The 23,884-nt window shown below is 37.2% G+C and overlaps 4 protein-coding genes across 7 annotated transcripts; 3 read left to right on the forward strand and 1 right to left on the reverse strand.

Annotated features, from left to right (window-relative positions):
• Positions 1 to 1,502: 1,502 nt before the first annotated feature.
• On the reverse strand, positions 1,503 to 8,836 carry LOC117621486 (chaperone protein dnaJ A6, chloroplastic-like). 2 transcript variants are annotated; one of them, XM_034351989.1, is made up of 9 exons: positions 8,687 to 8,836; positions 8,540 to 8,581; positions 6,112 to 6,239; positions 5,700 to 5,841; positions 5,527 to 5,584; positions 4,348 to 4,390; positions 2,930 to 2,978; positions 2,772 to 2,852; positions 1,503 to 2,678 (listed from the first exon to the last, which is right to left on the reverse strand). In XM_034351989.1, the coding sequence occupies exons 3-9, from the start codon at positions 6,216 to 6,218 to the stop codon at positions 1,818 to 1,820; spliced, it is 1,341 nt and encodes a 446-aa protein (XP_034207880.1). In that variant the 5' UTR covers positions 6,219 to 6,239; positions 8,540 to 8,581; positions 8,687 to 8,836; the 3' UTR covers positions 1,503 to 1,817. The 2 variants fall into 2 exon arrangements, with proteins under 2 accessions (XP_034207880.1, XP_034207881.1); XM_034351990.1 differs by having other exon boundaries at positions 8,540 to 8,601.
• A 1,458-nt stretch (positions 8,837 to 10,294) lies between these two features.
• On the forward strand, positions 10,295 to 11,087 carry LOC117620631. Its single transcript, XM_034350754.1, has one exon. The coding sequence runs from the start codon at positions 10,434 to 10,436 to the stop codon at positions 10,791 to 10,793; it is 360 nt and encodes a 119-aa protein (XP_034206645.1). The 5' UTR covers positions 10,295 to 10,433; the 3' UTR covers positions 10,794 to 11,087.
• Positions 11,088 to 14,263: 3,176 nt separating this feature from the next.
• On the forward strand, positions 14,264 to 17,349 carry LOC117623377. The gene is made up of 3 exons (XM_034354328.1): positions 14,264 to 14,447; positions 16,017 to 16,529; positions 16,614 to 17,349. The coding sequence occupies exons 1-3, from the start codon at positions 14,366 to 14,368 to the stop codon at positions 17,144 to 17,146; spliced, it is 1,128 nt and encodes a 375-aa protein (XP_034210219.1). The 5' UTR covers positions 14,264 to 14,365; the 3' UTR covers positions 17,147 to 17,349.
• A 1,426-nt stretch (positions 17,350 to 18,775) lies between these two features.
• LOC117620516 ((6-4)DNA photolyase) lies at positions 18,776 to 23,593 on the forward strand. Of its 3 annotated transcripts, none has more exons than XM_034350593.1 (14): positions 18,776 to 19,221; positions 19,307 to 19,381; positions 19,590 to 19,670; positions 19,804 to 19,983; positions 20,064 to 20,135; positions 20,371 to 20,457; positions 20,542 to 20,640; positions 20,729 to 20,812; positions 21,245 to 21,331; positions 21,480 to 21,551; positions 21,642 to 21,755; positions 22,201 to 22,288; positions 22,378 to 22,473; positions 22,974 to 23,593. In XM_034350593.1, the coding sequence occupies exons 1-14, from the start codon at positions 18,919 to 18,921 to the stop codon at positions 23,150 to 23,152; spliced, it is 1,617 nt and encodes a 538-aa protein (XP_034206484.1). In that variant the 5' UTR covers positions 18,776 to 18,918; the 3' UTR covers positions 23,153 to 23,593. The 3 variants fall into 3 exon arrangements, with proteins under 3 accessions (XP_034206484.1, XP_034206485.1, XP_034206486.1); XM_034350594.1 differs by having other exon boundaries at positions 19,310 to 19,381; XM_034350595.1 differs by lacking the exon at positions 19,307 to 19,381.
• Positions 23,594 to 23,884: the final 291 nt, after the last annotated feature.

Raw genomic sequence — 23,884 nt, forward strand, 5'->3', positions numbered from 1 at the left:
GCAGCAAGTGGCCCTTCCAAAGCCAAAGGAAAGCCTTCATCGGAGCATTCACCGCATCAGGAACCTACGGCTTCTCACGTCAGCAAGCATACTGGCGAGGTGCTGGAAGCTTCACCTTCTCATAGTGAGTATAGATAATTGCTAAATACTTGTGACTCAAGCTCATGTTGTTCCCTTTTTCCCTCTCTTATTCATCTTTTTATTCCTTTTTTTTTAATCCACGTAGGCACTCCCCCAAAAGAAGAAGAGACTCGTGATCCCGAAACGCCAGAGCATGCGCATTCTACAGGTGACATTTGCCAGTACTAGCAAAGATAGGGGTGAAACTTTCGGAGATGTTATTTTTTCTCCCCAAAACGCAGAATTTAAAGCTTACTCATGCCGTTGGTTTTCTAGCTAGCCTTCCGTTTTCTAGGTCAAGGTTTCATTCCTCAGCTGATAAACAAAATCGAACATCTTTCTATACCAAATGGTGAAACCCAGCAGAGCAACACGGACACCTATTCGCCTTTCCCCTTTGTTTTTTTGTTTTTTGTTTTTTTTTTCCTAAGAGATTCTTTTTTAAAATCTTAATTCCATAACTTCCATTTTTTTATTTATCAGTTTATAGATCCATGAAAGGCCATTTCAAATTTCTTCTTAACATATTTTCTCATTCTGTATCTAGGTTTCACCACTGGTGTTTCGTGTCTCACGTGTCTCAATCGCTTGATCGAGGACACCTCATAAAATGAAGGGCCAAAGCCATTTTTTTCATCAACGGGCTCGCCACAACCTGATACTCAACCAAAATTAATTTGGTTCAAATACATATTCTTCCTGAAAAACTCACCTTTTCTTTGATCAACTATACTCTGATGCTCAACTCACTGGAGATTTGTTCTTTCATATTGAAGAACTCATAAATATGGGTAACAATTGTGCCAATGCTTTTCTGTGGTTGAAGAAAAATTCTTCTCTGAATTTATTGCAAATTCTGCTATTAAAAAAAAAGAAAAGAATTTATTGTAAATAAACGAAGGAACAAAGAATGAAGAAAAAAAGAAGAAAAATTAAGGAAAGTTAGAAACGGTGTGTTACGAGAGAGAAGAATAAGAAACAAAATCCAGTATTGATGCCGCTTGGTGAACAATGTTGGATTACTTGGTTTAAAATTTTTCTGAATGCATATAAATGTACAATATTTTACAGTAGAGACTCGATTTTGTTCATTAGAGGAAGAATAAATTTTTTACCCAAAAAAGATAACTGCAAGAGTGTTTTGCGAGAAAATATATATAAATATATGTGTCGTGACTTGTTTTTACCCATTAAATTTAATGAATGTTCAAGACTCTCAAATGCGAATAAATACAGTCCCTAAATATAGAGGCCCGTGATTCACTCAGTATATGGGTGTGTTGACTCGAATCAAAGTTACCACTTCACAAAAATTGAAGTTTAACACTTCAAATAAATTGAAGTAACCGAGCATCATGCACATAAAACAACCGTCAAAAGAATAAAAAAGACAATCATATCATACGATTTCTTTTGATCCCAAAGAATAAGGCAACAATTAACATCAAGTTGAAATGCATATATTATGAGAAAAGATGTCTTATTTCTTTTGTACCTCCTTTAGGTCCCCTCCCTAGAGCTGACACACTATCACCAGATAATTTAACCTACGACTACAGATATGATCCCCTCCCCAAACTAATTCAAAATTGATGAATTCCATAATGCGCATCAAGGCCAAAAAGATGCACCAACAAAGAAGAATGTAAACTGACGGGGTCAGCACTATATGGATGAAACAAAGAACCACAAAAAAATTATCTCCGGCTTGTGGCCTTGCCCTTGCTTAGACTCGCAAGTTCCTCGATGAGCTTCTTCTCATCATTGCTCAATCTCTTTGGGATTTCAACCTGCACACGGACCAGCTGATCACCTCTCATGTTGCTCTTGTTTAAAAGAGGAACACCTTTCTTGGCCATCACAAGGGTCGTGTTTGGTTGAGTCCCAGCTGGAATCTTCAAATCAACCATGCCGTCAACTGTTGGAACCTTAATTGTAGTCCCCAAAATTGCATCAATATACGACACCTTGCAGGTGTACAAAATGTTGGTATCATCCCGTTTGAGGACAGGGTCTGGGATAACTTCTATAATAACAAATAGGTCACCAGGAGACCCGCCCCGCCTTCCAGCATTACCTTCATTTCGGACTCTTAAACGGCTTCCAGAGTCCACACCAGCTGGAACTTTAAGACTGATCCGCTTCGTCCTCCTCACCCGACTATCCCCAGAGCAAGTGTTGCAGGGGATGGATGTTTCCCCAGACCCACCACATGAAGAGCATGTCATGACCTGCTGGAAGACACCTAAAGGAGTCCTTGCTGATTGAACAACCTGACCTTGCCCACCACATGTGCTGCATCTGGATGGCTTGGTGCCTGGTTTAGCACCTGAACCATTGCAAGTCCCGCAGCTCTCCAACCGGCTAATCTCAATCTCCTTTTCGACCCCAAAAACTGCTTCCTTGAAGTTCAAGACAAGATTATAATATTCGTCTTGTCCGTCAACAGCTCGACTCCTAGAACCTCTTCCCCCCATTCCACCCATTCCGCCCATCCCGCCCATACCGCCCATGCCCTCAAATAGTGACTCAAACAGATCAAACGGATTGCTGAAATCCTGAAATATTACAGTTCACCATCCCACTGTAAGAAAGTAAAGATACAATGAATAAAACAATCTTTTCCCAATCAAGATTGGAGAGGTACTTACCCCAGTACCCATACCAGCACCTTTAAGTCCAGCCTCTCCATATTTGTCATATAATGATCGTTTTTCATCATCAGACAAGACCTACAAAGATTAAATAATTAAAATAGCGACTACAACAGCCACCAGGTCAATGATGCATAATAAAACCATGCTTTTACCTCATATGCATTGCTAATTTCCTTGAATTTTGTTTCTGCCCCTGGTTCTCTGCAACATAGAAAAGAATAATTCCCACAAAATGAAAACAGACAGCATTTACCAAATAGATTGGCATAAACTAAAGCTCTAAGCTAGAAGGGAAATAAAGGAAAGACTTGAAAAAAAACAATTCCACTCGCAAAACAGATATACACCGGTAATATATATCAAACTTCATAAGAGGAAAATTCTGACTTCAGCTACCCTACTAGAACAGTTTTACTTCTATCTCTTCAATAGTGAAAAAGGGGAAATACTAATGTGCCAACTCCAATAACTTGTGGGTGGATTTGCACGTCTTTACATTAAGACAAGGTGGCCCAACACATCAACTTCCAAAAATCCAGACATGAGACATCCAAACCACATATATATACATAATTTGATAGTTCGATTAATACCTATATTTGAGAGAATATTCGCTTGGAAAAGAACCATGGGTAGTGCTGAAAAAAATTTCCTCACGAGGGACAGCTAGAAAGTTGGGCATTTTTTATAGGACAGAAAAGGTTTCACCATTTTGGCAAAAATATAATTTGAATATATGACCATCAAGAGCTAGAGAGGTTCAACTCAGCCTCAATGCTTCAATAAAGCTTTGTGTCCTTTTCTAGTGTTCATCTTACCAAACCCCGCTTACGACACAGCCCATGAAAACTGACTAATCTAAACTCACCCACTCACTTTAGCCTGGGTGGTGAGATAAGGAACCAGATGCATTTTTATCAGATTCAGGTCTACCAATTTTGAAACAGCCACATAGCCCCAAGAAATTAGCTACTGCAAGTGATTTCTAGCAAGCTGCCTTTTCAAATCCAACTCGTTTTTCCACTTTACATACATTCATCCAAACCCTAATTTGCTCTACCAAAGCCTTTATCCATCTCCTTCGACAACCCTAAGATTTAAATCACAAGTTACTAAAATCCCAAAGCCAAGGTAAGAACCTATATCCTACAAGCAGCTTTTTTCTCTTAAAGCTGTACCTCTATTGATATGCTATTGACATGTTATAAAGGATATGAATATAGCCAACAATTTGGGAGAATATTCTTCATGGCCTTCGATTTGCACTTATTTCTGTTGGTATGCTACAGTTGTATATAATGAAAAGTAAACTAACCATAAACCTTCAAACATACTACCATCAAATTCTATGGACCATGCTGATAGATCACTAACATAACAATCTGGCTCAACATTCAATTGCAACATAACACAGCTGAGATTACTTTTTTCATAGAACAAAACACAACACACATGTGTTCGCATGCATGTGCACATGCACACACGCAGGATAAAAGATAGAAAGTGAATTTAAGGGAAAATAAACTGGTAGATACTATTATTCAAAATTAAGTTGGCAACACTGACTCACTTGTTTACATCTGGGTGAAAACTTCTTGCAAGCTTCCGGTAAGCTGAAATGTGAAAAGTAACAGAAGAGAAATTAGAGGATGATAAAATCTAGAAGAAAAAACAAACATAATCAAGCACACGAACATCACACTGGATGCTTTATACATCCAAAAAGATAGAAGCTTAGTTTTATTTTCTGATCTGTACCAAACCGAAGCATTTCACGTATAAGGTTCCTATACCAAGGGTTACTTTGTATTTCTGTTATAGAAATTCATTCATAATGATAATATGAAATCCCACAAAAAGCTTTAAAACACACGCCTTAGCTGGAAGATGGCATTGTTATTCTTAAAATGCGTATGGACCAAATCTAGTGACATGAGTTGTTTTTCACCTTATCCCAAAATTCAGAGAGGGTGGAGATTGGAGAAAGTATATATTAGAATATATAGAGCAGAGTAATATATCATAGAAAAGCAAGTGGAAATATTCTGCCAAAGGTGCACAGCCAAGTTACATCAGGTCAAATTATTCAGTTGAACCCCCTGCTATTTGAGGGGGCAAAACTTCCTATGACTTCAGGAAACTAGTTGTCCAACTACCTCCAATAGCATCCTATCGGTTGTTTCTTCAGCCCACAAGGGAAAAATCATGAGATTAGGATTAGCGGCTAAAAGAGGTTGATGAAAGTAATGACGTGAGACTACTGAAATCACTAAGTTTATATCTATGAATGTATACATTCAAGAAGTGGCCCTGACTTTTTCACAATACAATACAGTCCTCACACAATAGAGGGTTTCATATTATATTTCAAAATTTTCAGTTTTGGATGCCTGGATACCAAGGACAAGGAGTCTTGCTGAAATGGATGGACTGTATACTGTATACATGCAATGTACAGCAGAGAAATTTCCTTAATGAAATTTTGCCCATGTATCGGATGTGCCGAAAAAATGAGATAAACATGCAAGGCTAAGGGAGAATTAACAACTGAATATCATAATGGAAGCAGTTTTCTCTATAAACAGATCAAATCTCAAATCAACAAAAAATGACTGGTTATAAAATTATGGCAAAAATACAAATTAGCAAATAATAAGAAAGCATATAGAAGCAACAGAAACAATACACTGACAATAGTTTTAGGAAAGAAAAATAAACAAAAGAAGAAGGAAAATGGAAGTGTAGATACCGCTTTTGATTTCTGATTTACTCGCATTTCTTGAGACCCCAAGAACAGAATAAAAATCCTGGATGTGAGAATGAGTTTAGGTCAATTGTGAAACGGTTAATGAGCACTCATTCAATTAAGCTTCTTTATTCAAGGAAGTAAAGGTAAGTAAAACCAATGTTTGTTATACTCACAGAATCTGCTCTAACTATGAATCTCGCTCCCCTACTGTGATGTGAAGTTTGAGATGGGCCTGCACAGAATAGAGCATTCAAGGAATCCCGAGAGAAGAAGCTTGAACTCGGTGCCCCCAAATAGCCTATTTTGCTTGTAACACTGCATTCAAGATGATCCTTAAACTAATACTATATAAAAATCTAAGAGATGTTGGTAGCATGTTAAGCAGATGTACTTTAATTTAAAATTTGAAACCAAATAAACCAAATGCACAGATATAGCATATATAGAGAAAACGTCAACAGGTACTGGTGTTTTATTCTAAATGATAGTCTAAACTGTTCATTATAATAGGAATATAATCAGAACCTTATAACTGGAGTGAATGTTGTTCATAAGGCTCTTAAATGTTAAAAAACAAAAACTTACCAGCATTGGGATGTGAGCATCTTATTCATGGCACAGGGCCTTAGCATAGTCTGAGGACGAATACCCCATTGAGCAACCCATGTACTTCCAGAAGGTATTATTGCCATTTAGTTAACTTTCTGTGAGCACTGAGCACAAACACACACACATATATCAGGGATATTCAAGTGGTTCAATCCAAACATAGTTGGGGCTAACATTGAAAAAATAGTTCAATAAACTACTATTTAGAGAAATTGTAAAATAAATAAATAAATGAGAAACTAATTACGCAGTGAATATAGAAGAACCGAAGGAGGACTAGTCAACCTACCAGAGGCCCAGATATCAAGAGCCTCTCTCTCGCTACATTCTTCCCTTCTTATCTCAACTTTGAAGTTTATTACAAGTATTTAATGCCTCATTTGTTATTATTATATTACTATTTTTTAAAGTTGGTCAAGCTATCCCTTCCTCTCATTGAGCTTTGTTATATTTTATTCACCGCGCTTCTTTTTGGGCCCATCTTGTAAAAATGGTTTACATTTGTTATATTTCCCTTTCCATGTTGTCTCTCATTCTATCCAGTATCCGTTTTGATTGCATTCATGATCTCTTAGAACTATGAATTATAATTCTTAAACTTACAATTTTAGAGTGGCACTGTTGCCACCCTCAAATCCTATATCCCCACCCTCTCCATATACTCAGCCCCGTTCAAATATTAAAAAGATACTAATCCATTCATCTCACCCCCCGTTAATCTTAAATTACCCCTGCTTCTTCTTATTCTTCCCTTTTCTCTAGCCCTAACCCCAATGCTTCCTAAATAAGAAAGACAGCAGCCATGGGCACTGCCCGACCCCCATTAGCTTTTTTTTCATCCTCTATTGCACACTACTGGTGGTGGGCACATTACTTGGCGCTACCAGTCATGGGTGACAAACAACCATATTTCCTGGATACCGCACCTTGGAGTGATGAAAGAAATTAGAGAACCAATGCAAAAAATATTGAAGTTTACCTAAATTATATGAAGTAATTCTTTAACAGCTATATTAGAATAGCAATATTGAAAATCCAATTATTAGAACAGTACATTTGATGCCATAATGTGGCAAAACTCTTCTGGCACAAAGGTGTTTTGGAAATTAATGAAATGGTCATGCCATGGTGGATACCCGGGCCCGAGACATGGAGTTTCCCCGGAAAGTGGGGCCACTCTTTCAATGTTTTATTTTCAAAAAGTCAGGCTTTTTAATGAATTATCGTTTTAGTTAATTTCATATGGAGATAAAACTGTAATTTTTTTATTTTTGTAAAAAATGGGCCATAGCGCCGGCAAATATGGTTTGGGATGGCGATTGCACCACTCCAAATTCATTCTAAGATAGGCTACTCGTTACCCTACTCTATATCTTAAACTTTGTACACATTATCCTTAATCAGCCAAATTGAGTTACTCCATCAATTCCTCTAAAGATGTTCTTTTACCTTCTTCATGAATCTCTTCACATTTTATCTCTGACACATAGCATAAAACTCCATAACATCACTGGGTTTAATTAACTTATGAAAATGATCTCAAACCAACCCCTTTTTTATCTTACGAACAAATGTTTGTCTTCGCTTTCTTGAGATTGGTGGCAGCAGTAGATAAGAATGCATTCACTTTAAAGGCCTCAAAGGCTACACTAATACAACTAAACATTACACACACCAGAAATGAAAGATTTAAGGAAATGAACAACCAAAACAGTAAAGAAAATGATAATATAATATATATGTGGGATGCAACGGATGCAAATATAGTTTCAAATAAATCATTTGAAAGTAAACATAGAAATATTTATATATAGGGCTTCTATAGTAAGAATGTCCCTATTCTCCTATTTATGGGTTGTAAACCAATGATCGGAACCATTCAGTTTTTAGGTTCTCTTTCAACGATTATCCATGCAAAAAAAAAAACAGCTAAATCAGAAACTGTTTACACATTTAATTATCCACATTTACGATTCAAATTTATCTAACAAACTGCGTTTTTCTGCACATTTTTTAAGACTAAAAAACTTTCAATCTGGATGATTTTTTGAAGGGTTAACCTTAAGATAACCTAAAATATAGACGGTTTGGATTGTTGAAATAAATTGTTGGGTAGCCTAGCCCTAGGAAAGATGTGTGCACTTTTCTTACAATAAAGACATCCTTAACCTACAAAAATTCACACACACATACACACACATATAATATACAAATATATATATATATATCGGAGAAAGAAGCTAACAGAAGCTTGAAGATAGAAGAAAATGGCATCAAACTCAAGTATCTCAATTAGTAGGTGAAAACAAAGAGTCTTTGATGGCATGTTACATTTCCAATGATAAATTAACACAGACAAGGTGAATTGAAACCAAAGAACGGAAAGGACCAAAAGTAAAATTACCTGATATGCGATACGAACCGCGAACCCAGTGCTCAAAGAACCCTAGCAACGGAACAGCAAAGCTAAAGTACGAGAAATTAAGAAATTTTTAAATAAAATTAGGAAAATGAATTTGTGAAACCCTAACGAAGGTGAGAGAGGGATTACAGTGAGAAAATTTTGGTGGAGCTGAGCTGAACTAAGCAGAGCAGAGCAGCGATGGATGGCGCTGTGGGCGCACGAGCAGAGAGCTGTGGATGGCGCGGAAGTGAGGGCTCCAAGTGAAGAGAGAGTTTCAACAGGGAATGGATGAGATTGCGTGGCTACGACCACTGAAGTACTAAACGGTGCGTCCTGGCTTGGTTTCTAAACAAATCAAAACGACGTCTCTAGATTCTTCACCATTTCAATAAGACTCGTTTTGAGGTCCAATTTTTTTAAAAATAAAGTGGTTTTAAAAACTAATTAGTAATGTTAACTCGATGATTCTTTTTTTTAATCAAAATTAGCCCTTGGCGCATGTGCCAATTGGTTTTTTTTTTTTTAAATTTTTTTTTTAGAATTAAAAAAAATAATAAGTTGTTGTGTTTCATAAAAAAAAAGATCTATTATCTGATTTTTCTTTTAATTTTAATTTTTTTAATATGAAAAAGTGTGAATTTACTATATTATTCTCATTTAATTAATAATTTTAATTCTTAATGTTTGCATTAACCAAGGGCATTTTCTAGCATTTTGAATGTTTCATCATTCTCTATCTTTTGCTTTATATATATAGTATATATAGATAGTATAATTATTATTTGATGTACTGACATTATTTTCACATTTTCAAGAGGTCATGAGTTTAAGTTTCGTGAATAACAGTAAATTTATAAAATAAGAAAAAACTAATATTAATAATATTAACTTTTTTAATCAAAATTATTAATGTATTTATACAATTTATAAGTTTTTATGTTATCGTCTCTCTTAATAAAAAAAATATCTTTTAAAAAAAAGTGTCATCTCCGATGCTCCAGAAATTTCTTAGTGTCAAATTTAGTATCAAAAGCTATACCAAATTGGAAAATGAAAATGAGATTTGGTCTTTGTGGTTTGAAGTGGGACCCACCAAATTTCTTCTTATTCCTCCCAAATATTAAAATATATATATATATATATATATATTCTCCCCATTAAATCAACGTTGAAAATAATCTCTCCACATCAGTAGATGACGTGGAATACTTAATGTTTTAAGACATAACAATTTTGAGTGATTTTATTTTAATTCTAAATTTTCTCCCAAAGCCCATTGGGTACAAATGGGCTTTGTTGAATTGTCTCAAAGCCCATTGGGCTATTGCTTCAAAAATATCTCATACTTGTTCACCCTGCCAGGTCCCCCTTCGGCCTTTATCTTCAAAAAGTGCACAAAAAGATCCAACCACCAGCCACATCAGAGGCCCCCTTCAAGTTGAAAGTCAAAAAAGACCATAAAAAGTACACTTGTAAAAACAATAAAAAATAGGAAAAATAGACCACTCATTCCTTCCACGTCCTCCCACGTGTCCGATCTTATCCACTTCCCTCACCAAGCTCCCATCACCTACAACCCCATTTCATAATCTACCCATCCAAATACCCTTTATTTGTTGTGCTTTATTTCCCATTATACCCATACTTACTTTCTGTAAAGACAAAAATATCTTCGGGTACAAACACTCAATGCGAGAGCCTCACCTAGATATAGAAGTCCAGGTCGTAGAGGATGAAATCAGTCATCTCTGTCGAACGTTCAAAACCATCAAAACCCAAAAAGCCACTGCACCTTTCTCTCCCACAGTTTCCATATTTCCATCATCTCTTAAACCCTTCTCTGTCTTCCTCCTTCTGCTTACACTGCATTGTGAATCTGTGATCTACCATCGCCATGGCAACTCCTCTCACGTCTTTCAGACCCGTTTCGATCCGTCCCAACGCCTCCGGATCCCAGCGACCCGACCCGAATCGCCTCAAGCCCTCCTCCTCCAGCTGGTGGACGCCGCTCTTCGGCTGGTCGTCCGACCCGGCAGAATACATCACCGCTGATCCGGCGCTAAACTCCCGCAACAACGATCTGGTTTCTGGGAGCGACCCGGCCCGACCCGGGCCCAGATTCGGGCTGGGGTGCTTCACGGAAGAGAAGGCGAAGCAGCTCCGGAAGAAGACCCTGGAGACTTCCGGATTCCATGATATCATGTACCACTCGGCCATCGCGTCTCGGCTCGCCTCCGATTTATCGGACCAGTAGCGAAAAGAGAAGAAGATGGTGGTGCCGGAGCGCCGGCGATTGATGTTCTCCGGCGAGATTAGGATGGCTTCTACTTACTTAGTCCTTGCCTTTGGCAATGTAGCCACTTGGCATATTGAAATTTGTCGAAATGAAAATCAGAAAATATAATGATTTTTTGATTTTGTGATTTGTAACTTGGATCTCGGATCTTTTCTCTCTCTCTTTTTTTTTCTTTTTTTTTTAGTTTTATAAGTGTTTGGTTGGATCTGGATGGTAATGGAAATTAACGTTGGATTTGATGATTGTAAACCTCTTCCTCCGTCACAATTTTTGAAGTTCAATTTTGATTATTCTATAAAATATTGGAAAAGCATCAGGTCTTTGTAGTAAGGGATTTTAAAGTCAATGTGTGTGTTAAATTATTGAAGTGAGATTTTGAAATATTTTTTATGGTAAAGTCTACCAAAATTTGCTTGTATTTAATTTAGATGAAGGCAAAGAGTTTGTAGCTCAAGCAGTTGAGAGCATTTATATTTTGACGACTCAGAAGTTTTTATGTAACTCCAATATTACTGAAATATGTAAAATTGAGAGCATTTATATTTTGACGACTCAGAAGTTTTTATGTAACTCCAATATTACTGAAATATGTAAAATGGGGCTGCTGATATTTGAAAGGAGAGGAAGCAATATTTTGTTATGAATTTTGGAGATATGTCAACAAGTGATACAATATTTGATATAATTAGTTTACCGACCAAAAAAAAATTACAAAATGGAGTCTGAACAAAGAAAATGTAGCTACACATTGTATTTAAGATTCAAAGTCTTAGTGTACCGTCGCCGAAATCCACAGTGAAGATGGGGACATACTGACACAGTGACCTTTGAGGTAAAGTCAAACAATTATTTTGGAGAGTTCTTGGGCTAGGGACCATTGGTGGCCCATTAGCCCAATTACATTAAGGCCCATCATAACTACACGTCCATCCCTCATGTACGAAAAATACTTATATGAAACGAGAGTAATATTATTTTGTCATTTCCAACTAATCACGTTATGTCACGCGTAATTACTTTTCCATGTATCAATCTGTGATTGACTTTAGATAGTAAAAAGGTGATATCCTGTTTCATACAAGTTTTTTTATGCATATACACTTAAGCTAGCTTGAGGTGTTATTGTTATCTTCAAGTTCATAAGGTGACACGTGTTCCCTAATCTTCCTAGGCCATCATCATCAATCTATACTCAAACACCATAAACCCAAATGGAGATTTGAGTCAAAATCACTCTTCAATAGCCCGAAGAGTTTGGAGTCAAACACCTCAAAATAAGTTACCAAACCTATATCTACGTTTTGAGTGATGCTAGGAAGACTATGTAATTGTACCACATCACGAATAGAGGTATGGTCACTAATACAAGTAGGTCATTTATTAGAGGAGTTGATGCACAATGTGATATGATGATATAGTCTTCGTAGCATTTTCCCTAGGTCGTATGACCAAACCCAACTACTGAAGTCCAAAGACATACTACTCGTACGCTAAGAGAACATAGAGACGGCCTAAAAAAATTTACCCCCCATTAATTTGGACCAAAATTTTTTATTTTGAGTTTTAGATTGGAGATTTGACACTAATAGTACGACAACTTACAAACCTAATTTTTTGAGAAGGCCATTGTCCTACATTTTCTCAACAATACAGTTGTTTGAGCTCAAATCACAAGTCTCCTTCTTCAGTCTTCACCACATACAGCCTGATCATTTGAGTTGATTGTAACACGCTTCACTACACATGCATCCATGTTGATTGTACCCCAAACTTGCCCACATATAGTCATTTATTCCCATCCATATTGCACGTCCTCCTCTCCCAACCTTCACCATCCAACAGATGCCATAATAAACTAGAAAATTATTGCCGACCACAGAGGAACAGAAGCAAAAGGAAAAATTATAAAGTAATAATTTGGCTGGTAATTGCATTAAGAAAATGAAAGCACACTCAATCAAGATGCCATTTTGCACATGGGTTTCCACTTGCCAAAAGGATATACAAGATCTGATGAATTAAAAGATTTCCCAAAACCCTTCAATTTTGATTGATTATGTAATGGGCATTTGTTTGATTCTGATGTTTTTTCTATTGTTCCCACGAGCTACAAATTTAAAAAAGATAAACGAATAATGGGTCTGATTTTTTTCTTTTCTTTTATACAAGTGATATATTGGGGAGGGGGGATTCGAACAGGATGTCAAGTGCATGAGTTTGGTCAAATCCATATAACGGACAAAGGGTAATTTGGTCTTTTTGTCTACAGTCATGACCTCAAGTACAAGAGTAACTGTTCAAATCCATATAATGGATGAAGGGTAATTTAGTCTTTTTACACTGCAGTCACCTTCTGTGAAGGTCCATCCAAATTCTCTAAATATCAAAACATGAACCGTTTCCACCGCAGCCATGTGGCTTTGCATGCTAAGATTCAAAGTTTGTTTGGGATCATATATCATATAGTTTTATATATGAGTCACCCTCAAACCTCAAACCGACATCGTATAAGCAAACTCATTTGCAAAACACATGGATTTTGAATTGCTTGTCTAGAGACTAGAGCCTCCTCCCCCGGAAGATTGTGCCTGAAATCCCAAGTTAAGGATCGGAATTTTCTAAATCTTTGAGTGATTTCAGGCAAAAATATTATTAGCATTCTTAATTAATAGTACGTGTCAGTAGTTTACTTTAACCAATAAATTCCTAAATTCTTTGAGCTATGGAATTAATATTGCCAGAACAACATCTGTGGCTACACTCAACAAGAGTTTATTATTATTATTATTAACTTTTTATGTGGATAAGTGTTCATTTCTCACATGATTGATTAAAAATTAGGTCGAATTTTGGCCAAAAAATGTGTTTGACCCTAGGTTTTTATTTGAACGTCGCTATTGTTTTATAAATACGTAATGCGGTTTGATTCGTTATTATCAAAAGAGAACTCTTAATCTATCTTAATTTTAATTTATTTTATCGTGCTCTCTTATTAACTGAGAAATAAAATTTCATCAATTGGGGACTTGTATTGGGATACTCTTGGATTTAGATTTTTCCAACCCATCTTCCCTTTTTTTCGGCTTTGTAAATCTGATCCCAACCAATCAATCACAAATAATCGTAACACCTACTAATAATAGAGAACTATAAAATTTTTGTGTCTGTCTGGTTTGATGCTTGTTTCTTTGTGCAAGATTGCCCTAGCCGGTGGGTTTTCTTTGGACCAAATAAAACAAGAGTTTCGTAATATAAAGATTTTGAGTTTCGAGGAAGGTTGCTTACCTAAGGATTTTATTATATAGTTCCATAATTTCCAACAATGGTATTCATGTGGTTTAGTCCAACTTCAGTGGCACTCTCACAACACCAAGCAGTATATAAACCACTGCTCACTCCCTTCTGATCTCAAACCCAATTAACCTTCGAACCCCCTCTCTCTCTCTCTCTCTCTCTCACACACACACACACACACACACACACAAAAACTCTCTATAATTCTCTGACTCTCTCTCTGGCTCTGAGCCACCATGTATAACAAGCTCAGTACCCTGCTGTTAGTTCTCTTGTGTGCAGCTAATTGCCACATAACCTTATCACTCGTCACAGATGGTAAGCTCTCGTAATTCTAGCTACGGTTTTTTTGATCTGCACATATTATTATTGACGGTTCCGATCATTGAACTGATTTACAGTGTTGTTAGTTTTAGAAAGGTGCTCTCATTTTTTTCCATAAATGAGATCATCCTGGAAAATATATATGTGTTTTTGAAATTAGTAACCTCAAACTCCTACAAATATCATGTAGCAGCCTCATTGATCTACTTGATATTGTAGTTTTTTTCTTTTTGGTGTTTGTTCTGTTTCGTAGTTTCTGTTTTCAATTGATCTTGGTCTGGTTTGGTCCAAGTGCGATAAATTCAGATCTTCTTCAGCTCCATGAGGAGGTTGTTTTCATTAATATATTTCTTACTAGTCTGGTCTGGTCCTATAATAATATACTTCTGCTTTTGTATGAAAATGTCATTGCTCAAGAAAAAGTCTTTGTGGGGGCATATGCATATTTCTCTCCCATACATTTCCGGCTATTTTAACTCAAAATTTTTGCCAATTCCGTTATTATACTTGTATTTCACTTTTAAATATCGAAAAATGTCCTAATTTCAAATATTTTATCTACTTTAGCGAGAAAAAGTACGAGTTTGTAGCTCAAATAGTTAAGAGTATGTACTGGCACTCGAGATTATAGGTTTAATTATCTCTCCTTCAATATCGCTTTGTATAAAATAAGAAGACTTTAGCAAGAAAAAGAAATGAATTAGAATAATATATATAAAGCCATAGATTTGCATAAATGCCATATCTTTTTTGCACATGAAAATCTTGCTGGCGATACTATCGTTTTCATCGTATTCTGAAGCTACATTTAATTCATTGATGACCAAAATACCCTTGCACAAACCTTTTATATGCTCGAAAGGTTGACATACATGTCACAGTTTCTTGCATGTGTTTGGTATTTTGCATGATCACATCGAGTATAGTTTCTTGGCTATTTTTTAGAATCTTGCCCATCATACAATCTCATCGCTTAGCTATCTAGTATTTAAAGCTTAAAGACTTTTTATTTTCTTGTCAAGAGCTATAGTATTTAAATTTGGATTTAGTTCATGTGCTTAGTTCAAATCCGCTACTCGAGAGTAAAACTTATCTGAAACAGAGTATATATGAGTATACATCCGTATATGACCGTTTTATATAAAGGCTCGTTTGAGAATGATTTTGGATAGAAACTAGTAGAAGCAAGCTAAAATTAGGTGGCTAAATGCCAATATCTTTGTGATGGTATATTATTGGCAGTGTCAAAAAGTCCAAAAACCCAGTAACATGTCAAAATTTGTCACCCAACTCAAGCTAGAAGCGGATTATGTAAGCAATGTTATGGATGTGACTGAATTATGATATACATAAGTCCCTTGCCTCGCATCTATTAATTGGTACATGTAGCTAGCCCATAACCCATGTCTCTCTTTAGTCATCACATCACATGGTCGGTCAACACAACACATGATGATCACGTGGCATCAATTAATTTATTTTAATTTTATAATACCATCAATATTAAAGAAGGAAAAATTCGAATATAGAAACTCGGATGCATGACATCGGTTATTATTTCAGGCTTATTACCGAACGGCAACTTCGAGTACGGCCCGAAGAAATCAGACCTCAAGGGCACGGTAGTGACCCAGCCTAATGCCATTCCCAACTGGGAAGTCTCAGGCTACGTTGAGTACATAAAATCAGGGCAAAAACAAGGTGACATGTTGCTGGTTGTGCCTGAGGGTGGCTTTGCAGTGAGGCTCGGCAACGAGGCCTCGATCAAGCAGAAGATCAAGGTCACAAAAGGCAGGTTTTACTCTGTCACATTCAGTGCAGCTCGAACGTGTGGACAGGAGGAGACATTGAACGTCTCAATCTCCCCCAACCTTGAGAAGAATGACTGGGGGATCTTCCCAATCCAGACCATGTACAGCAGCAATGGATGGGATTCTTATGCATGGGGTTTTAATGCAAACTCTGATGAGCTTGAGTTTAGGATCCATAACCCAGGTGCGGAGGATGATGCAGCCTGTGGCCCTCTTATTGATTCTGTTGCCTTGAAGATCTTGGCTCCTCCTAAACGCACTAGAGGTAAGAAAATATAGTTTTCTAGTATCATAGTGTGTATCAAATCCAATAAAATATAGTCACATATTTCTCATATTTCTTTTGCAGCCAACTTGTTGGAAAATGGCAACTTTGAAGAAGGGCCCTTTGTGTTCCCCAATACATCGTGGGGGGTCCTAATCCCACCTCACATAGAAGACGACCACAGCCCACTACCAGGCTGGATAATCGAATCGCTCAAGGCCGTCAAGTACATTGACTCAAATCACTTCGCCGTCCCGGAGGGCCAAAGAGCCATCGAGCTCGTCGCCGGCAAAGAAAGCGCCTTAGCCCAAGTCGTCTTCACCAAGCCCGGCCGCCTCTACGCTCTCACATTCTCCGTCGGAGACTCCAAAAACGCCTGCGAAGGGTCGCTGGTCGTGGAGGCGTTTGCCGGCAAAGACACTCTCAAGGTCCCGTACGAGTCCAAAGGCAAAGGTGGGTTCAAGCGCGCGAGGCTCTTGTTCACTGCCGTGGAGACGCACACCAGGGTCATGTTCCTCAGCACCTTTTACACCATGTCAGCTGACCACTCTGGGTCTCTGTGTGGTCCGGTGATCGATGACGTGAAGTTGCTCAGCGTTCGCAGACGAAGTGTTTGATGTAATGCCTGAGAGGGGAATTTATGTGGTTGCTTTTGGTTTGTTAGCTGATTAAATTATATACGCTTATGTTATACTGGGGGTTTTATGGTTTTTTTTAATTACTTTCTTGTAAGAGCGGAGGTAGATGTTTAATACGAGTTCGATTATATGAGTTTTTATCTATATATGTAATGTAATGTATGTACCCATCCTTTTCGATCGAGGTTCTTGAACTGGCAAACTTGTTTTTTTAAAAAACTAATGTGATATTAGTTCTTCGAACCCTCAAACTCATTAATCTGAACATGAAATATACTCTTAACCATTTAAATACTCTTAACCCTCAAACATCACATTAGTTATACGTCAAAATTTGGAGACCTACATGACAATATCATTTCTCCATTTGCTGGAGAATAACAATGAGCTATTAATATATTGGGAGATTCATTTGCAACACGCATCGACTAACACTTGCATTGCTCACGAGTGATTGACTATGACCGGTTAATGCATTATATAAAATTATTATTAAGTGATTGTAAACTGTTAATACATTGTGAGATCTACTTGCATTAACGACACACAATCACTCAGTCACTAGTTGACTAACACTTGCACGGCTCATATTTGGAAATGACATATTTTATTAACAGTTCATGATAATAAGTATCATATTTTACAAATTTTACATTAGCCTCTCACATATTTTAATAATATTTAAATGTTTCTGTGTATAATAATAATATAGTTTGTAGTAGTTTAATATTTAGTAATAACTCCTCCAAGTAAAGGATTAGTTTGGTGTTATAAATTTGTTTTGATCTTAGCCACTACTATCAAACCAATAATGGGATAGAAGCTTGGTTCCATTCAGATAAAATCTTATTTTGCTAGCCTTATCTTGTTTGCCATCTCACATCTCCTGCATGCATGCAAAATTTAATGGTTAAGTTTAAAGACTTAGTGATCAACTCTTTACTTGGAGCACACTAGACCTAGTTTCTTGTAGGTGGCAACATTTCCTTCATAATCAAAGGGTAGTAAGACATCGTTTGCAAGTAAACAATATTAAAAATCAATATCAATTGGATATTGAAGCCAATTCATACGATAAAGTTCTCTATGAAATATTTACTTAATTATTTTAATGTTCTTCACATTTTTGTTATGAATTTTTAGATCCTATAATTAAACGTCTTAATCCAAGTTTACAATAAACTTTGAGTTGAGGTGAGAAAAGTTGGTATCACAGACCATATCGACTAGCATGAGCTATTTTCTTATAGCTAGTATATTCATAGGTTTTTCCTTGATTCGTTCTTTCATGAATTGCAGAAAACGAAAAAAAAAAATCATTAAAATTTCAGATTTAAATAAATTAAATAGTTCAGAATGCCTCTTCAAATTAACGGGTTTTTGACTCCCCGAAATATTAGTTTTTATTATTTATTGTTTCATAAAATTATTAGAGTTAAAATTACTAAAAGGATGAACAACGTGGCACCCTGTGGACCACTCTCGCTTTTCAACAAGACCTACGTGGCGCCTTGTTGACCGTTATAATGTGTTGTGAAGTACATCCTTCTAAAATACGCGTCATGCGCAAATCGTAGATTAGCTTATCGAATGCCCACATTTCTTCCTTAACCTACACTCGCCGGGCATGTTAGCAAGGCACCCCTCGCTTCCTTCCAATCAACCATTAAAGCGCGCGAACCATACAGACGGTTTAAACCATCCCTCCCTCTCTCTCTTTCTCTCTCGTCTCTCAGTATCCAAACCCGACAATGTCATCGGGTTCGGGTTCTCTAATGTGGTTCCGGAAGGGCCTGAGGATCCACGACAACCCTGCTCTCGAGTACGCCTCCAAAGGCTCCAATTTTCTCTACCCGGTGTTCGTGATCGACCCGCATTACATGAAGCCCGACCCGGAAGCATTCTCACCCGGGTCATCCAAAGCCGGTCTGAACCGGATTCAGTTTCTGCTCGAGAGCCTTAGGGATTTGGATTTGAACCTCAAGAGGCTCGGGTCCAGATTGTTGGTGCCCAAAGGCGAGCCCAGCGAGGTACTCATTCGTTGCCTGAAGGAGGTAAATTAACTCTCCCTCTCTTTTCTTGTAGTCTCATAATTCTTTACATTTTTCAGCTTTTTAATTTTGGCTTTTTGGTTTGGAGAAGTGGGATGTGAAAAAGCTCTGCTTTGAGTATGATACAGAACCATATTATCAAGCTTTAGATGTTAAAGTCAAGGTATGCAGCTTTAGATTCTTGTAATTGGTAATGATTTTTTATGCCCATGTAAAGTTAGGTTTGAAAAGCTTGAACCTTTAACAAAAATGGTGAACTTACTTAATTTGAGCATATAATTATCGTGCTAAAATCTTAATGGTTTACTTTAAGGTACTGTTAACTAAAGATGTGCTAACAGGAAGAGGTTTTGTTTTGTTTGTTTTGACAGAGCTATGCCTCTACGGCCGGCATTGAGATTTACAGTCCTGTAAGTCACACACTCTTCAATCCCGCAGATATTATACGGAAGGTAAGTTTATGAAGTAGTCTGTTATTGTTTTACGGTTGAGATATTTGTTACATGCTTGTGTGATGGATTTGAGTTTTGTTTTCCCCTGTTCTCAACTACTGATTATTGTTTATGCTACTGGATGTCAAAAAAGAATGGGGGAAAGCCACCTTTGAGTTATCAATCATTTCTGAAGCTTGCTGGAGAGCCCTCATGGGCGTCGTCCCCACTTTCTATTACACTTTCTTCACTTCCTCCGGTTGGGAATACTGGAAATTGCAATATTTCAGAAGTTCCAACGGTCGAAGAACTTGGCTATGAAGAGACTCAACAGGTTTGGAGGAACGTTTTATGAAATTGTTCGTTGTTGTTAGTACTCTTTTTATTTATTTATAACAAAACACTTTTATGCAGGATGAATTGTCTCCTTTTAGAGGTGGTGAAACAGAAGCCTTGAAGAGGTTAAGAGAATCAATTGAAAACAAGGTGCAAGGCAGAATTATGTATTGAAGTTTTATTAGGCTCTACACCTGTGATATTGCTGCCTCTTGCAATCATGAACCAACATTCTCCCCTTTGATCTTGATAATTTTACCTGGTTCATGGCTGCCTATTACTCATGTGATTTTGTTGTAAATTACATTGGTCTGTGCCTCAGTTTCAACTCATTAGCATGCAATGTTGGTGTTTAAGTCTTTCAGTTCTTTCATTGGTGTTGTAGGAGTGGGTGGCCAAATTCGAAAAACCTAAGGGTGATCCATCTGTGTTTCTGAAGCCAGCAACAACTGTTTTATCACCTTATTTGAAAGTGGGTTTAATTAAAAGAAATTTTGGCTGTATTTTTTCTCTGCTTGTTTCGTTGTGTTCACCATTTTTTTGGTCTCTTTGGTAGTTTGGTTGTCTCTCTTCCAGATACTTCTACATATGCCTTAAAGATTTATATAAAAATGTCAAAACGCATACAGTACCTCCGGTATCTCTTGCTGGACAGGTCAGTCAGCCTCAACCAGTTATATTGTATCTTGGAGAATTCTTCATTCTAGATGTAGCAATTTGAAAGATTGTCTCAACCTGTTTAGTTGTTATGGCGAGACTTTTTCTACACGGTGGCATTTGGCACTCCTAGTTTTGATCGGATGAGGGGAAACAAAATATGCAAGCAGGTAAACTCATGGCGTAAGTTGGCATTCTATTAGCTTCTATAAATTCACTTATCCTTTTCTATATATTTTTTTTTTTGGTCTGACCTTTTCTATATTGTTGAGAAATTGTTTTTACCGTATATTAGGATACTGTCTTTAGGCAACTGATATTTAGACATGAAAGTGCATGAGAGAGAATGCCAAATCTAGAAGATAGGGTATCTATCAGAAGCACTGTAGTTTTTTTTTTTTGCATGTGTGTCAGCGGCAAATCTTTAATATTTCTTGTTAGTAGTTAAAATAACTGCAGTTTTCAGCAGTAACGTTTATCACATATCGTGAGTGTTAATACAAAAAAGAAGATAAACTTGATCTTTATGAAACTGACGCAGATGGCGCCTCTGTTAGCTACCATATATGTAATAAACCTTTGTTGACTGAAAATTCGTGTAGATACCTTGGAATGATGATGATGAACTGCTGGTGGCTTGGAGGGAGGCTAGAACAGGATTCCCTTGGATTGATGCCATCATGACCCAGGTTAGGTCTGTGGCATGATATCATCCTTTCACTACTTGGATATGGTTATTTTAATTTCATGCTGTTCCAATCAAGCCAGGCACTTTATATTCAATATCATCTTCACTTTAGCATTCTATTTGAAGCCCATACATGTTATCTGTTGTAGCTCCGGAAGTGGGGTTGGATGCACCATCTAGCACGACACTGTGTTGCATGTTTTTTAACTCGTGGTGATCTGGTAAGGATTTCGCTACTCTTCCGTACCAGCAACTTTTTTTTCAGTTTCCTAATATTGTTCTTTCCTAATGCTAATTATTTCTGCTGATAGTTTGTTCACTGGGAAAAAGGGCGTGATGTTTTTGAGAGGCTTCTGATTGATTCAGATTGGGCAATTAATAATGGAAACTGGCTATGGCTATCGTGCTCATCATTTTTCTACCAGGTGTGAAGCTTCTACCACTAGTCATTTGTTAGTTCTCATAGATTTGCATATCAGTGGCATCTCAGCCTCAAAGCCACAAATGGGTTCTTCCAATTTGGCACTTGATTGATATATGATTGGCAATCCCTGTTGACTTCAACATGGATCTATTACAATACGCTAATCATGGTTTATTTGGATAAAAGAGTTGGGATTCTTATGGCTAGCTTTCTTCTTAACATTAAATGTGAATGATTTTTTGGTTTAATTTATATATAAATGTTTATAAGGGCATAAATTATGGTTTACAATTTGGTCTTTCTTACAGCTAATGAAGTAGGTTTCTTTGTGTGATCTGGGTGCTCAGATTCATGATATTCGAATCTGAATATTTATGCTTTTGCATTGACGTTAAGGGACCCCTTGAAGAAGATTTTTATATTTGAATGATTTCCATTCTAACCAGTATAACCGTATCTACTCCCCAATCTCGTTTGGAAAGAAGTACGACCCAAATGGTGATTACATTAGACATTTTCTCCCTGTACTTAAAGGTAGGCTTTTGTTCCCCTCATTTCTATCATATTCTTTGTGCTGGGTTCACTCTCTTGCATGAAATGTATAACCAAATTTGGTTTAGCAGATATGCCAAAGGAGTACATTTATGAGCCATGGACGGCTCCTCTAAGCATTCAAAACAAGGCAAAGTGCATAATTGGAAGAGATTATCCAAAGCCAGGTCAGTTCTGTCTGTATTAGTTAATCTTCTGTTATGCGTTATGATCAGTGCTTAAACTAGAAGTCAATATGACAGGTTATGTATGAACTATGGACTCCCGGAACATGTCTGTCTTACTCTGTTATGCAGAGTAATGTGTCTGTGTACATGCTTTTGTGCATTTCTGTGTATGCGTATGTGTACAATGCTCTACTGCAGTTCAATTAGTCCTGTATTTTTTCCTTTCTGGGAACGAATGCGGAGTGAGTAGTATTCTGCGATGTTTGGGGATGAAAGGTGAAATTTTGGTCTTGGGAACCGACCAATGATGCAATGTCGTGCTGCAACTCTTGCTGAGATTTTATTCTTATGGTTGTGGGGTGATATTAGAGGCCTAATAAGTGAAAGGCAGTGCTGAGCTCTGAAGTTTGAATCAGTTTAGAAACACAGTCTCTAGTTGACTGGATTAATTATGCCATTGTAATACTTTGTTTACTTACTTTCCACCTATTCCATTCCAGTGGTTGCCCACGATTCTGCAAGCAAGGATTGCAGGAGGAGAATGGCTGAAGCATATGCATTGAACCAGAAGATGAGTGGCATGGTGAGCGCAGAAGATCTAAGAAACTTGAGGAGGAAACTGGAGGAAGACCAAAAGCCAGAGGTCGAAAATAAACGGCAAAGAAAGCTAATTGGCTGATGGCTAACTCCAAAACTCTTCTGTTTTGCTTGGCAGTTCTGGGACCGATGGACGGCGGTGAGTCGATGGCACAATGAGTTGCACAAGTAGAGCCATCTAATTGTAGGAACATCAACTGAATGTAGTTGCTGACAGCCAGGGTTATGCTTAATCAAGCATGGTTAATGATTATTTGGTGCTAGCCTTCTAACTTCTAAAACTTGGGTCTCTCTTTCAATGACCCCAGCAGCATCATGTGGCCTATGCTTTGTAATTCTGCATTGCCGCATTGCAGCCTTCCTCTATCATCAACTCTGTTGTTATCTCAGACATATATTGTACATTGCTGCTTGTGCTCCATTAATTATTGACTGAATATTTTTCTGATATTGCAAACTCAAAATGCAGCTGAAACATATTCTCTCCTTGAAATTAGTTTGATGCTCAGGATTTTTTTCTTTTTGCCAAATAGTTTGATGCAGATTGAACTTTTGTGTGTTTCTTTTGGTACATTATGGGATCAAACGCTTTGATCTATCCTTTTCATACCCCATTTTTCCATTCTGGATGCTCTATTCAATGATTGAATTATCATTTTCTCGTATTGAAAATGGCATCCCATTTTGTGATCCACAATCAGGAAGTTGATATGTGACTACAAATTTTCTCATTATTGTGTTTTCAGCCGAAAAAGGACCAGAGATCAAACCATATAAAATTCCTTAAACTGGTCGTTTTATTAACCAGTTGATT

Source organism: Prunus dulcis, chromosome 3, assembly GCF_902201215.1.
Source record: "Prunus dulcis chromosome 3, ALMONDv2, whole genome shotgun sequence".
In the NCBI taxonomy this organism is placed as follows: Eukaryota; Viridiplantae; Streptophyta; class Magnoliopsida; order Rosales; family Rosaceae; genus Prunus; species Prunus dulcis.